This window comes from Cariama cristata, unplaced genomic scaffold (genome assembly GCF_000690535.1).
Source record: "Cariama cristata isolate BGI_N322 unplaced genomic scaffold, ASM69053v1 scaffold42635, whole genome shotgun sequence".
Lineage (NCBI taxonomy): Eukaryota > Metazoa > Chordata > Aves > Cariamiformes > Cariamidae > Cariama > Cariama cristata.
This window is the reverse complement of record NW_009618886.1, coordinates 4,555-17,992: the sequence shown is the minus strand read 5'-3', so window position 1 is coordinate 17,992 and position 13,438 is coordinate 4,555. Positions and strand designations below refer to the sequence as shown.

General features: G+C 48.3%; 2 protein-coding genes across 3 annotated transcripts in view; one reads left to right on the top strand and one right to left on the bottom strand.

Annotated features, from left to right (window-relative positions):
- Window positions 1-255: 255 nt before the first annotated feature.
- On the top strand, window positions 256-7,776 carry LOC104162320 (coiled-coil domain-containing protein lobo homolog; the record flags this gene model as incomplete). The annotated part of the gene is made up of 12 exons (XM_009701026.1): window positions 256-432; window positions 696-801; window positions 1,306-1,428; window positions 1,963-2,182; window positions 3,176-3,199; window positions 3,998-4,156; window positions 4,683-4,870; window positions 5,638-5,837; window positions 6,162-6,253; window positions 6,575-6,629; window positions 7,327-7,424; window positions 7,616-7,776. Coding segments are annotated over 12 exons (1,603 nt in total), but the record flags the coding sequence as incomplete, so codon positions are not given.
- A 1,233-nt stretch (window positions 7,777-9,009) lies between these two features.
- GSTZ1 (glutathione S-transferase zeta 1) overlaps window positions 9,010-13,438 on the bottom strand; it is a 6,596-nt gene continuing 2,167 nt past the window's right edge. For both annotated transcript variants that reach the window (XM_009701024.1, XM_009701025.1), the window contains exons 4-9: window positions 13,304-13,384; window positions 12,705-12,830; window positions 12,090-12,165; window positions 11,177-11,229; window positions 9,896-9,945; window positions 9,010-9,253 (exon numbers count right to left, since the gene is read on the bottom strand). In XM_009701024.1, the coding sequence (XP_009699326.1) occupies window positions 9,127-9,253; window positions 9,896-9,945; window positions 11,177-11,229; window positions 12,090-12,165; window positions 12,705-12,830; window positions 13,304-13,384 (513 nt within the window). In that variant the 3' untranslated portion in view covers window positions 9,010-9,126. The remainder of the gene's footprint in view (window positions 9,254-9,895; window positions 9,946-11,176; window positions 11,230-12,089; window positions 12,166-12,704; window positions 12,831-13,303; window positions 13,385-13,438) is intronic.

Here is a 13,438-nt window from a genome sequence, read left to right as displayed (position 1 = left end):
GAGCTGCACGCCTCGCCTCGCCTCGCCTCGCCTCTCTGGAGCTGCCTGGCTCACGGCCGCGTTCCGTTGCCAAGCTACCGCTTATTTTCATCACATCCCTGTGCAGTCTCCTCTTTAATGACACAAACCCTCTCCTTTCAGCCTCCCCTGGCATAAACACGTTTTCCAGCCTTTTAATATATTTTTTCGGATCATCTGCTTTGCTCCTTGATGTTTATCTCTGGTTTTTGTTGCTTTTCTTCCCTCCCCTTGCAGCCAGTCCAGCAAGATGGGTTTCCAGGCTTGGTTGCCCCTGCCGCTGCCAAAGCAGCTGGTGGTGTTCGGGCTGGGAGACTGGAGCTGTTACTCACCGGACACCAGCCTCGCAGTGGACGTGCTGGTGTCCCCAGGCATCGCGCCGCAGCGGGTTGGCACGCTGGAGCCCGCCCGCAGGTCAGGTCGTGGCAGGAGGGGTGTCATGGAAAGGTGTTCTGCTCTGTGGTGCTGCCTGGTTCTGCTGGTGTCGTCCTAAAGCTGCTCAGGCCTGCCGGTCCTCCACCATGGTGTTTCCCTCTAGTGATGCTTTCAGCTTCTTTTTGGCTGCTTTCAGGGCTGGATCTTTTTTGGCTTTGGAGTGTTACCAGCTAACCTGGGAGCAGGAGTTTTTGCCTGTTCAGAGTCACTTGTGGGCTGAAAAACCATGGTCCTCTGTGCAGGTCTCTGGTGTGGGAAGGTGACTGGAGAACGGATGTTTTCATGGCCTCGTTGAAAGAGATGGACAAAGGCAACTCTGTGAAGCTTGTCCTGACTGTCAATGGACAGGTAAAAGAGCCGACATCCTCCTCTCTTCCTGCCCCGGGGTGCCAAATGTTGTCACTTCTGAGCTACAGAAATTCCTCTCCCATCCTCTCCTTTTCCTTCTCTTTGCTACTCCAAAGCAGAGCCATGAAATGTGGATCTGTTAATGCACGTCTGTGCTGAGGCCTCTGTGTTGCTCCGGCCTATTCCCTAAACGCAACTTTGCCAACACACCTCATGTATCACAAGAGATGGGCAGCAGAGAGTGGTTCACTTCCAGTTCCACTCTCCTGGGTCTGTGGTACTGCACAGTTGGTTTAGCTTGTGCTGAAGCCCTTGGATTTAGCATCTCCCAGTGCCTGGCTTTGCTTTTCTTTGTTTATTCTGTTGGTGCTGGAGATGAAAGCTAGGCTATTCCCTTGCAGGGAATCTGTCCCTTGCAAGACATCTTTTTGCTTACCCTTTTTGGATGGAGGCCAGCACACTTGGCCTGTCCTTTTATTCTCACTGTCATTGTTTCTGCCACAGCTGCTCCGAGGTGTCTCCAACAGTACGCCTGCCCACCCCTTCCTCGTCCCGGAGACCACCCAGTCACCAGTGCTCCCAGGAGATGATATGCCCCTTGGCCAGGACCTGGAGGATCCTACTGCGGTATGTGTGTGCTGGAGCCTTCCTCTCATTATTTCACCCTCTCCTTAGTATCTTCTCTCTCACTCGTAGCTGCTCAGTTGATGTCTAGCAGAAACATTTGCTGCTGCTGTCTTAGTGGAGACCTGGCTAAGCAAGTTTTGGAGCTGAAGATTCACTTGTGCTAAAGAAAGTGGTACTCTCCATTGAAATGCCTTTGGAAGGGTTGAATTTAACAGCACACGGTGGGATGATTGATCAGCCTGGTTACGCCTAGCACAGATGGCCTTTCTGCCTTTCCAGTTGCCTTGTGCCAGCTGTGCCAGTCGCAGCCAACAGTCTGAAAGCAGATCACTGGGCATATAGCAGCGGGTGGCTGCATTACTCAAGATATATTTTCCAGTTGATATGGTTGGCATGCTGGCCCTTAAGACTCAACGGGAAGATGAGCCTGAAAACAGTCACCAAGTGAAATTAATCTCTGGCCCAGTAATAGACAACTCACAGTAGCCTCAGGTCTTTTTCTTCAGGGCTGATTTGACTGGACTCTTGTCACAGGTTAAGAGTCAGAGCTCAGCGGTGAGTGCTAGAGCATCCAGGCCTGGGAGGAAGGATATCCGCCCACCGCTGAGGACCCTGGCAGTACCATGTACCCTGAAGCCACCATCTGGCAAGGTGGAAGCCAGTGAGGCTTGGAGGAAGAGTCCTGTCCACCCCAAGAAGCCCAGGAAAGTTTTATTTGAACCCACAGAGTCTGAGAGAGATCTCGATGAAGAAGGTAACTGTTCCAGCTTCCAGATTTATTTTACAGGTCTTGTTTGAACAATCTGTCAGTGCTGCTGGGCAGCAACTTCCCAGGCCATTCCTCTGTATACCTCCAAGGCAAGATGGGCTTGTCTGTCTTGGCTTATGAAATACGGAGAATGCTCCTTAGTCCTGGATAAACTGCTTGATGAATTTTGCCTGCTGGGAAAAGGCCAGAAATAGAAAATGTTAGTGCCAACACTCTGTACCATAACATGTCTCTCTCTTCCTATGAGTAAGAGTGCTTTGTAAATGAAGGCAAGTATTGTTAACCTTGTTTTACCAAAGAGTAAATTGAGGCACGAGAAAGTTACCTAGTGTGACGTTCTGTAAGCTCTCCATTAGTCTGTTTGTTCCCCTACTAACAGCATACCACTTGGTCCATAGAAGACATTCGTTATTATTAAAGTATAGAGAATATGAAAGGGAATATATGTATAATTAGTATAATTGTACTGACATTTCAGTAGTGAGAAGGTAGCTGCCAAGGGGTTTGGAAACAAAACTTTTACCTTCTGGAATGTGAATTCCAAGTCAGCTCCAGGTGTGCCCAAATTTGTGTGTAGATATTTGACAATAACTCGGTGGTCCCGATGTGAAGTGACTTCTTGGGACTTGGCTTGCTTCTCACAAAGGCAAATATACCTGCATCATAAAGTCGCTTCCATTGTAGGCAGTGTGAGAAGGGGGAAAATGAGCTTCCATCAGAGGGGTAAAATGCAATTGTGACAACATGATGGCAGTCAAAAGAAGTGTGCCCTGGTCTTACCTGTCTTCTGCATTTCTTCTGATGAGACTTTCTTCAGGATTCTTGGTCTTGCATCTTGTCTGTTGCAGTGAGGTAGCTTTGTGCTGGGGGTTGGAGGAAGGAAGGCCAATGGACTTTTAAACTGTGGAGCTGAGCACTTTCCACGGTATGTCTGCTGGCTGCTTTCTTTATGGGGCCATCTCTGTGTTTCCTCTGCAGATCTGGCGGTGGAGGAGTTGCAAGGTGAGGATCTGGTTCCTAGACCCTGGTTTGTCTTTTCAGCCACTCAGTGATGCCATTCCCTTTAATGTGACAGGCCTTTCATGCTTCATCCTTTATCTGCCCAGTGATCAAGAATAACAAGTAGGTTGTGTGTATATACTGTTCCTCTCAATGCAATTGACCTCTCAGTATAGGTGCTTCCAATACTGTCAGACTTTTCAATACACTTCTCTAGTCCCTCTGAATCTCAGGCACACCCCTGGGTGCATAGCCCTTTGAGGCAAAGGGTAAGATGTGGAATAGACTTTGGTTAAAAAGTATTTTTAGCTTGCTCAGCCAACCGCAGGGGCCTGGGAGAGGAAAGCAGGAGGAACAGAGCAGTACGAGGAATATCTCTGGAAGCAGCTCCAGGCTTCTGGTTGCTGTATCTTAGGCACTAACAAGCTGTCCCTAGGTAGTCCTCCCTCGCAAGGAGTAACACAGCAGGCTGGCACAACTGGGATATCCCGTCTGGGGATAGGCAATCAATGGGGGGCATCCAAGCCTGCCTGAAGTGGCAGCCTGTATGCATCCTACATCCTTTGCTGGCTCCCTCTACTAGCAACATATCTCCTAGTACAGCAATTATTCCCAAAAGCCAACAGGTAACCTTCCTCAGGGAGCTATGTCTCTTGCCACCCCAGAGGGAAGGGACCTGGGGCCTTTGCCTTCTGATTTCTCCCCTCTGAGCCTTCAGCTGCCTTGTTCTCCCCAGCAGGGAAGGGAGCTGGGGGTGTCTCATCTGACTCTGCTCATGGCCCTGTGCTCTCCCCTCCCCAGGCAGCCCCAGCCCACGGTGGTGCCATGCCATGTGCCTCAGTGACCTGGGGACAGCTGTTCTGATCGGTGGAGAAGGTGTCGATCAGCAGTCCTGCAAGGATGCACTCTGGAAGCTGGAAATTGGTGGGGACTTTAGGGCTATCAAGGGCAATGGGGGCAGTGGGACTTGAGGACAACTCATGCAGATGGGAGGCGGTACTCAGGGGTCTGTGCATCTGGATGGGACAGCAAAGGTGTCACATCTCCTAGCGTGCTCACCACACTGAGCTGACAATGTAGGGTGCCATGAGAGGCTGTGAGGCTGTATGTGAGAGCCCTCCAGGAGCTAAGGTGTAAGTTCTGGAAAGAGTTGGGTGAATTTTAAGGGATAAAAGCAACAGCGCAGTTTGCAGTCTGTGTGTGATGACTGGTGGAGAAGTGTGAGATACAATTCCAGTGCCTTGCAGTTTTCTGCACCTCACTGATCTTCTCTTCCGCCTTGCTATTCCCCACCTAGTTAGTGTTCCCCTTTGTTCCTTACACAGAAACATTTCTGAATGAGTCTCCTCTAGCCCTGAATCAAAGGAGAGAAGGAGATGAAGGGAGCAAGGTCTTGAGTAAAGATTTTATGACATATTCTTTAAATCTGGAGAAATTGAGAATGTCTTTGAACTCCCACACCATTTGTCTGGTTTTGCTCCCACAGACAGTGATTTCTGGCTTCCAATGGGTTTCCAGCTACAAAACGCCATGCCATCCTGCTTGCATGGTCACACAGCTACCTACGACCCAGACACCAAGCGTATCTACATCTTTGGGGGCATAAGGGAGGACAAAGAGTATAGTGGCATCTACATTCTGGACACAGTCACCTGGAAATGGCTCCTCGTGGCTGTAAGTACTGCAGCTCTTCCAAGACAAAAGCACAGGACGGGTGGTAGGTCCTGCCTGAATGTGGCACTCGATGTGCCCATATCCTTATTCCAGTAGTCTTGGTCCACTGTTGCTGCAGGTTGTCTGAACTGCTTAATTGGGATTGACGGATATAAGAAGGCTATATTGAAGGGCCACAAGCTTGGCAAAAAGCAGAGGCTAGGCCTACAATGAATGAAGCAAGGTGAAAAAATGGTTGCTGCAGAGTGCTGTGTCTGACCAAGGTCGTGGGTGGGAGGTACTGTACAAGTGACAGAGGGAAATGGCCTCTCATTTCATATGGTGCTATTGAGAGCTGCACTGGATGCTAAGGTGAAGAGCTGGTCTTCTCAAATCAGGGACTGCTCTGAGCACAGCAGATCTCTGAGATCTTTACTTGCCTGTCATGTCCTTGCAGAGGGCCCTGTCAGCAAGGGACTATGTCTCTTTCCTGGCTAAGACACAAGATGGCTTTTACAGAGTAAGCCTGGATGAGATCTTTCTGTCCTCTGTTGTTTTCTGAGGAAGCTGGGGTAGGAGGTTGACTTCCTTCTCTCATCGAAACATTCTGGTGATGCAGAGTATGCAAAGGATGTACTGTCTGCCTGTATGGCAAAGACCTGGCTAGGAAGCCAATAAAGTGAAAACTGAGACTTGTCAAACTCCCTGCATGATGTGGGCCCCTTTCCTCCAAGTCATGCAGCAAATAATGCACTTCTCGTAACAAGTGTATGTTGAACTTTTTCGAGGCTAAAGGGAGGATGCCAGTGCTTGCCTACCACAGTGCAACTATCTACCGCAAGGAGCTCTTTGTTTTCGGAGGGACTTTCCCTAAAAAGGCATCACTGGCAGTTGGACCCTGCAGCAACGTGCTCTATGTCTTCAATCCAGAGCATGAAATTTGGTATCAGCCCATCTCAGAAGGGGAGAAGCCTCTGCCTAGGCTTGGGTAAGAGTCCCCTTATTCCAGTCCTCCAAAATAGAGCAGAAAACCTCTGCTCACCTTCCCTCCCACACCAGTGTAATTTCCTAAATATTAGGTGATTGTTCTCCACTGTTTGCTCCTTAAGATGGGGCTATGTTTTGAGCAATGTGACTCCCAGTACTTCCTGTCATGAGTCCTGATGGGATTCTGTCCTTGGGCTGCAGTGGCTGGGGGTGGAGGCAGGTATAGACTGAAGCTATGGCAGCCCAATAGCAGAAGACAAGGCTCAAATATCAGTTTTGGGAACTTGCTGAAGATGCTTTGTTCACTTGCTTCTTCTCTGCCCAGGCATTCAGCTACTCTACTGAAGAACAAGCTGCTGATTTTTGGGGGTCGGAGAGCTTCTCTCTACCTCAGTGACATGCACGTCCTGGATCTGGGTAAGAAAGTCTGTGCCAGATGGGTGCCTTGGGAAGGTCCGCTCTAAGGCAGGGGCTGGGGAATAAGGCATGCTCAATGGGAAGGTAGCATTAATGTTATAAAAACTCCTGACTAGGCAATGGAGGTGGAAAACTATGGGATAAAAAAACCCTTTCTGGGGTAAGAGGGGAGGGAAAGGGGAAAAACAAGACACTGCTTTTTTTGGAGGAAGCCGGGTAATAGAGAAGGCAGGTTGCTGATGTGGCAGAGTATGAAAGTTTTTGTCTAGTTATGAGGCTGAGCTTTTTGGACATTTCACCTGCCTTTCCCCTGGCTTTCAGGTTTCATGGAGTACACACCAGTCCTCCTCCTCGCAGGACAGCCTTCCGCACGTTGGTAAGATCCTATTGCAGACCCAGGAGCTATCTTCTTCCTCTGTCCTTTCTCTTTGAAGCCAGGTTTAAACGGTGCTTGTGATCAGACCCAGTTGCATATCTCTGTCCCACTAGTCAAAATACAGTGGATGGCCCCTCTGCTGTGGGACCAGAAATTCCTGTGCTGTCCTAGTTGGTGCCTGTAGGGTGTGGGGGGTACAGACCCCTTAGACTCCCTGGAAATTTGCCTTTCAGGCTAGGGGAAGTTTTCTGCCGTGTACTAGTGAACTGTATTGCCTGCTCTTTGTTCTCCACAGTACTTGGAGTACAACAGACACACACAGAGGAAGGAAACTCTTGTACTAGGACTATGCTGTTCCTAAACAGACACTATTGCCCACTAGAACAATGACTTAAATCAGACCAAAGCCTGGCTAGCCTGCTGTCTCACTTCACAGAGCAAAACATAGGAGGTTTGGTCACTCTTTCTGAGATAATGAGGTGCTTTTCAGGCCTGATCATGGCCTGACCTGCAGAGGCAAACAGTGTTCTCTGGGTTATTCAGCAAGTCAGAGCAGAAGAGAAGCAGAAGTTAACTTCCATTCTGCAGCTTAAGCCCCCAGTCGCCTGCTGAAGTCTGCCCACTCCTGTCCATTGCTGACTGAGGCAACCCCCACAGGTTTTGCTGTAGTCACCTTTTGGCTTTGCTTTGGTTGCAGTTTTCATGCAGCTCTGGCTGTGTCGGACCAGAAGGTTCTGATCAGTGGAGGCTACAATGCCAAGGGAGCCCTCCAGGATGCCTTTGTCTTCCGTCTGGGTGAGTGACTCTCTCTCCCTGTTTCCATAGCTGAAGGTGACTATGGGACTGTTTCTGAACACCTAGTCTGGTCCATTTGTTTTGTCCCTTGTGCTAGCAATGGGCTTGTCAATACTGATAGCCCCTTTCTACTTCAGATACTCTTTCATGGAGCACGGTGATTCACCACGACCTCTGCTCTGTACCCCGAGCTGGCCACACATTGCTTGACGTGACTCCTGCCCACCTGATGGATGTGGACAAGGAGAACAAAGAGGAGCATAACCTGCATACGGTGTTGGTCTTTGGGGGCTCCAACTGTGCTGGGACCTTTTATAACAGCACAGTCAAGATCCAGCTGGACCTAGGATAATGCACAGTACTTGGAATGAGCCTGGAAGAGCAAGGGCTCTTCACCAGCCTGAATAAAGACATGGATGGCAATAAATTAGTCCAAGCAATGTCACAGTCCAAGTATCTGTATGTAGGTGACTACTACCTTGGCACGAGAGATCATGGGTTTGTAAAGTCTTTCTGAAGGCCATGGGTATTGCCCTCTTAGGATAGCTGATACAGCTGATATATAGCATCAAACAGGAAGAAACTCCCTCCCATATCCCTGGCTTGGTACCTGGGCTTGGGTGCCAAAACATTCAGTGGCATCTGAGCTGAGCCTGCACAGGAACAGAGTCACAGGCTTCTGGGTTTCCCTTCTTGCCCTACAGGTTTCTGGGCTGGAATTCCCAGGGTGCTTTCAGTTCTGAAGATGACTCAGGTGTTGGGTTTCATTTGGGATGAATGGAATGGGATTTACTCCTGCCACTTGGAAGGTCCTCACAGTGAAAGTACAGACATGAATCTCGTTTGGAGGGAATCTCGGGTGGGATTCCCTTGGGCAATAGTCTGCAGCTGAGGACTAAGAAAACACCTAGAGCAGTGTCTGAAGATGGGAAAAGGAAGACAATGCCATAATTTTCAGTGTATGGGAGTGAGCTGGTTGTGTCTTGCTGACTATGGCACAACCATCTAGCTTTGCTCTAGACAGACCTTTATTATAAATTCCACAAGACTGCTGCTAGATGTAAGAGGTACAAATCAGCTGAGTTACTAATTATCTTGTCACTGCAAGGGGTGGCAGAGTTGCTGACTGTGTGCTCTTGCAAGACCTGTGGGACCCAACAAGGGTTGGGATTAAGCTGTCTTCTGTCAGTGACTAGTTCTTACTGTTTATATCCATGGCACTGATGATTATGCCATAGCTCTGAGACAGCTGCAAGGACAAGCAGGCCTGCTAGGTTAGTAGCACACTGTGTACACTTGTTCCCCGACGCTTTCTGTACATGGTAGAAAGAGGAAGTCCCTGTGGTGAGTCCAGAATTGGCTCAATGCCTCAAAGTTGTTTGTGGCCACAATCCCCAACCCAAAGCCATACAAAGAGGACTTCTGATAATTATGAATGCTTCTGCTTTAATCTGCTTCATGGAGATATATCAGACAGAAAAAAACCCCATAGAAGTAGCTGCAAGCTTTCAAGCACAGGCGTAGCTCCTTTAAGTCACCCAGGTTACATCCAAGTACTCTGTCCTTCCTCCCACCCAGAGCGGGAAGTGAGAAAGTCAGACAATAGTACTAGGGCTTCCTGCTGGCACTGAAGTCCTACTCAAGCTGTAGTTGTTGTCCTCTTTGACACTCCAGCTTACTTGATTTAATGAGTAGAAGAGCTTCAAGCTCGCAGCTCTGCTGGAGTATCTGGCTGCCGGGATGGATGGCTTACTTTGAATGCCTCTAACTCCAGGAGAGCTTTGTTTATTCTGGTTATTGTGGGATATGGACCCATGTCCACTTTGAATCTGCAAAAGGAAAAAAAAAATTGTGAGGTGCTATGAGTCGGACAGCCAGTGCAGCAGTGAGCAGAAGGGCAGAGCAGAATGCTGTGCCTGCCCAGTATGGCAGAATCTCACAGGCTGGGGTACATTTGCATTAAGAGAAAAGATTCATCTTTGTAGATTTAAAAACAAATGCTAGAGGAAATGTTAGTTCTTCCATCCTCACTGGGCTTTTACATAGTGTGCAGCACAGGGTAAGAAGGTACTGTGCTTTTCCTGGGAATCATGCAGTCACTACTTGCATAGGTTTAAGGCTTTCAACAAATATAGTCAGATTCATCTCTTCCTCCTGTATGCAGTGCAAATATAGGGCAAACAGGGAGAGAGAATGTGGAGTGCAGGCAGCCTTAGCTTTTCTAAGGGCATAGATCAGGTTTCCTGCAGGGGCCTCCGAGAAGAGACCACAGCTCCTTATTTCCAAGAGCTTCCAAAAGAGACACTATTTATGACATAGGAAAATTCATGCAGAGAAGAATCCATAACTGGATAGGGCAGGCAGGAGGGATGCTTTCCTAACAGGCACAGGAGCAGCAGAAGGTAAACTTTGACAGCCCAGCACAAAGAGTAGGCACCCTTGAAGGGCACCTCAAGCTTAGCCTTAATTACCTTTCAGCATTGAAAACTTGAGGCACCAAACACAGATCAGCCATGGAAACCTGGAAATGTAGCAGAGAAAAGGGGTCAGAGTAACTCAGAGCCTGTCCCAGCATGCTTCACTGTGGTGGCAGATTTTGAGAGCAGGATAGAAATTGTTCTATCAGCCAGTACAGAGGAGTTGTCACGACAATCTCATTCTTTAATCCAGCATTAATAATACAACAATGGTATAAGGAAAAGAACTTCATAGCAGTCATTACTAGAAGAAGCCATCAGCCTTTAGGGAGCTTCATATTGACCAGCTGACCATGATGACCTCAAGGACACAGTGCTTCTATGACAACTTCCTCTGAGCAAACAAGTCTGGCAAGCTGCAGAGGGAGGGGGGAGTTTGCATGGCTGGGAAAAGATGAGTAAATTCTGCTTGTTTGCATTGCAGGAATATCAAGCAGCTCCTGCCAATGTCAAGACCTGATACACGATAGGGCCTTTGCAGACAGGTTAGGGACTCACAATCTGAAAAGAAGACTCAAGGACAATACAGCTAGTGGCCTGTCCACACGGAGGCAGCTGCCTGCTCCCCAGGTCACGAAGCTCTGGTTGCCTTTCAGAGCATGCATTATTCTCCAGCATAAGATCTTGTAACTAGCCTTTGCCCACCAATGGCTCCAGTTCCATAAAGCTCCTCCTAGACAATCCTCTGCATGACAGGATATTGCAGAAGCCTTCATTTTTTTCTCAGGTTTTTATAGGAAAGATCCAAGGGCCTGCCAAACAGGACTACTAAATGGAAGAGGCCTGAGTGGCCTCTAGCTTGGTAAGGATCAGAATCGCTTGTATGTGAGCTCTCTGAAATCTGTCCATGTTAAAATTGGACAAACAGAGCAGAAAAATACAATACAACTTGGTTAAAGGTTCCACAGAGCAGAGATAAGAACTGAATCTCTGTTTCTTGAGCCAAGCTTTGCCCCTATGACAGGACACTTTGAACTCCAAATCTCTTAAAGATGATATATACATAATCTGTTTCCACGTCCTTTAGTAGCAGCCAGATCCTAGATACAGCTGCAGAATCTGACCATCAGCAAGTTACAGGCAGGGACAGGTAAACATCTGCATAACTATTTGCAAGTCACTACTGGCCTAAGTAGGATCCATGCAGCTGCTTTTCTTATGGTGAAGCCACCGCATTTAACTCCAGGTACAGGATGGGCTTGTGCAGTGTCTCCACAACTAATTTTCTTTCCTTTCAGTTCTCCAATGGTACACAACACTCTCTCAGATACTTACTTCATCCCCCACACAGTAGCACCCAGCAGTGTGCTGCAGAATCTGCTCCAGCGCTGTCAAGAGAGGTGGTACAGTGGAGTGAGGCATTGGCAACTCATTTGAAAGGGACATCAAATACCTTTTGGACTGGGAATTATGAACAAGAGCATTTTGACCTTGAGCTGAGTATGAAAAAGGAGCAATTTGAGACAGAACCTGGAAGGAACAGAAATCTTAGAACAGTGTAGTTATGGGACTCTTTAGGGTCCTCCCACTTTTTGGGGCCCAGGGTGATTTCAGCTGCTTCAGGCAATGCACCTGAAATACTAAGAGGACAGTGTAGAGAGATGTGAGTGGGGAGAGGAAAAATGCAAAGGTCCAGTCAGTTTGTGTCTGTCCAGAAGTGAAGATGGGCCTGCCATTCCAGCACATGGGGGAAACGGTTTTGAGGAAACAAAAAGCACCTTATTTCTCCTAGGGAGGTAAAGAAATACTCTCCTACTTGCTAGATTCTGTGGGAGTTTGCTATCAGTTATCTTTTGTCTGATTACAAAAGCACATAAATATAGATTGATAGAACTTTAAAGCAAAAGGCACTAGTTTGGGAGCAGCTGGGTGGAAGTGCTGTCAGCCCTCATGCTTCAGGGTGAATCAGCTGCTGCGGTGTACAGGATGGCCCCAGGCTTCCCCTCTTCCATGTGCAGCAGTGGAAGCGCCCTGTGGAAAGCATCTTTCCTCTGACACCCTGGAGAGCTACAAGTCCTGGACAAGGGACTCTGGGCAGGAAGAGCACTGTCGCTGCCAGCAGGGCAGGACCCCAGCACACCAGCCTAGGGGGACCTGTTGTTCTGCTTGAAGAGGAAAGTAGGACCCCAGCAGTGCAGCATTTTGAAGGGCTAGTCGAAGTGCTGATCATTTTGGATGTGGGACACACCTTGAAAGCCAGATGCGATGCAGTTCTGAGCCCATTCCATTTTTTTCTCCCCCATTTGTTTCAGGATGCTCTGGTTCTGCAAAGGCAAGCAATCTCCAGGTTAGGTTGACCGCTGCTGGCTGGATCTTGCCCACTGCCTCATCCAGTGGAGGAGAGGGGAGATGAGGTGTTGCCAAGCCTGAACCCCCAGCCTGAGTTCAGCATGCTGCATCAGGCCTGACCTCACCCTCACCGAATTGTGCGCCCTGCTGTATCCCTCTCTTGGGACTGTCCTTCTGCAAGAGCTTCCAGGGTATCCCTTTGCCTCTGCCCTTTGGGTTGCTCAGTTGTCTTCTTCCTAAAACATCCTAGACCCAGCAGTGAAACCATATGGGTCCAGCTGTTTCTGGAAAGAACTCTGGGGTGCTATAGGATTTTCTTTGTAGGAAATACTGTATTGTTGCCATTGGCAGATCAGGCAGAGGCTAAGCAGAGATTTCATCTGCTAACACACAGTCTTAAGGTCTGCCACACTATTGGCTGGCAACAATTTAAAGAGACTGAGCTTTTCAGAGATACAGACTCCTGGAAACCCATCCTGACTTTCTAATTTGCATGGATATGACAAGGCAATACCTGGAGTGGCTGAATGCCAGAGACAATGTGATCGGCGATCATTCTGACTTTGGCTCTCTTCTTCGGATCTTGGGGCAGGAGCCTGGGGTTAGGACGGGTGTCTTCTAGGTAATGAATTATAGCTAGCTGTAATGAACAAAGAGATCAGGGGAGGTTATTGGAGAGCCAAGGAAAAGTTCACATCCTGAACACCTGGGAAAGGGGAGCTGATCCAAGAGAATACAACAGCTTTTGAATTAAGTTTGTTACCAATCCAAGCAACAGAATACCCCCTTCAATGTCTGCTTGGGACCTTGTTGTCATTTAGCTCAGCTGTAATTTCAGGCAAACCCTGGCATAGCCATCTAAGTCAGACTACAAAAAAACTGAAAGGTGGAGTTATGAACCAAAGCTGAATTGAGCTTAAATCCTTGACAGCAGTTTCCCAGCAGAGGCTGTGTGCTATTTCTGCCTCCAAGTGGGACTGTTTATCACAAATGCCATCTCTTTTCCAATGCACAGATGAGAGCTCTGAGGGAAAAGATGAAGCAAAGCCATTGCCTCCAGACTGGGCAGCAGGCTGGAGTGAATGGTTAACAGGGATGTGGCTGGTAACTCACCGACTGAGAAAGGGCGATGCCATCAATTTTCAAGGCTGGGACTTGCTGCATTGGATTCACTGCTTTGAATTCAGCAGAAAACTGTGGAAACAAACCTGAGATTACTGCAACAAGAAATTCTTCCTTGTTTTCTTT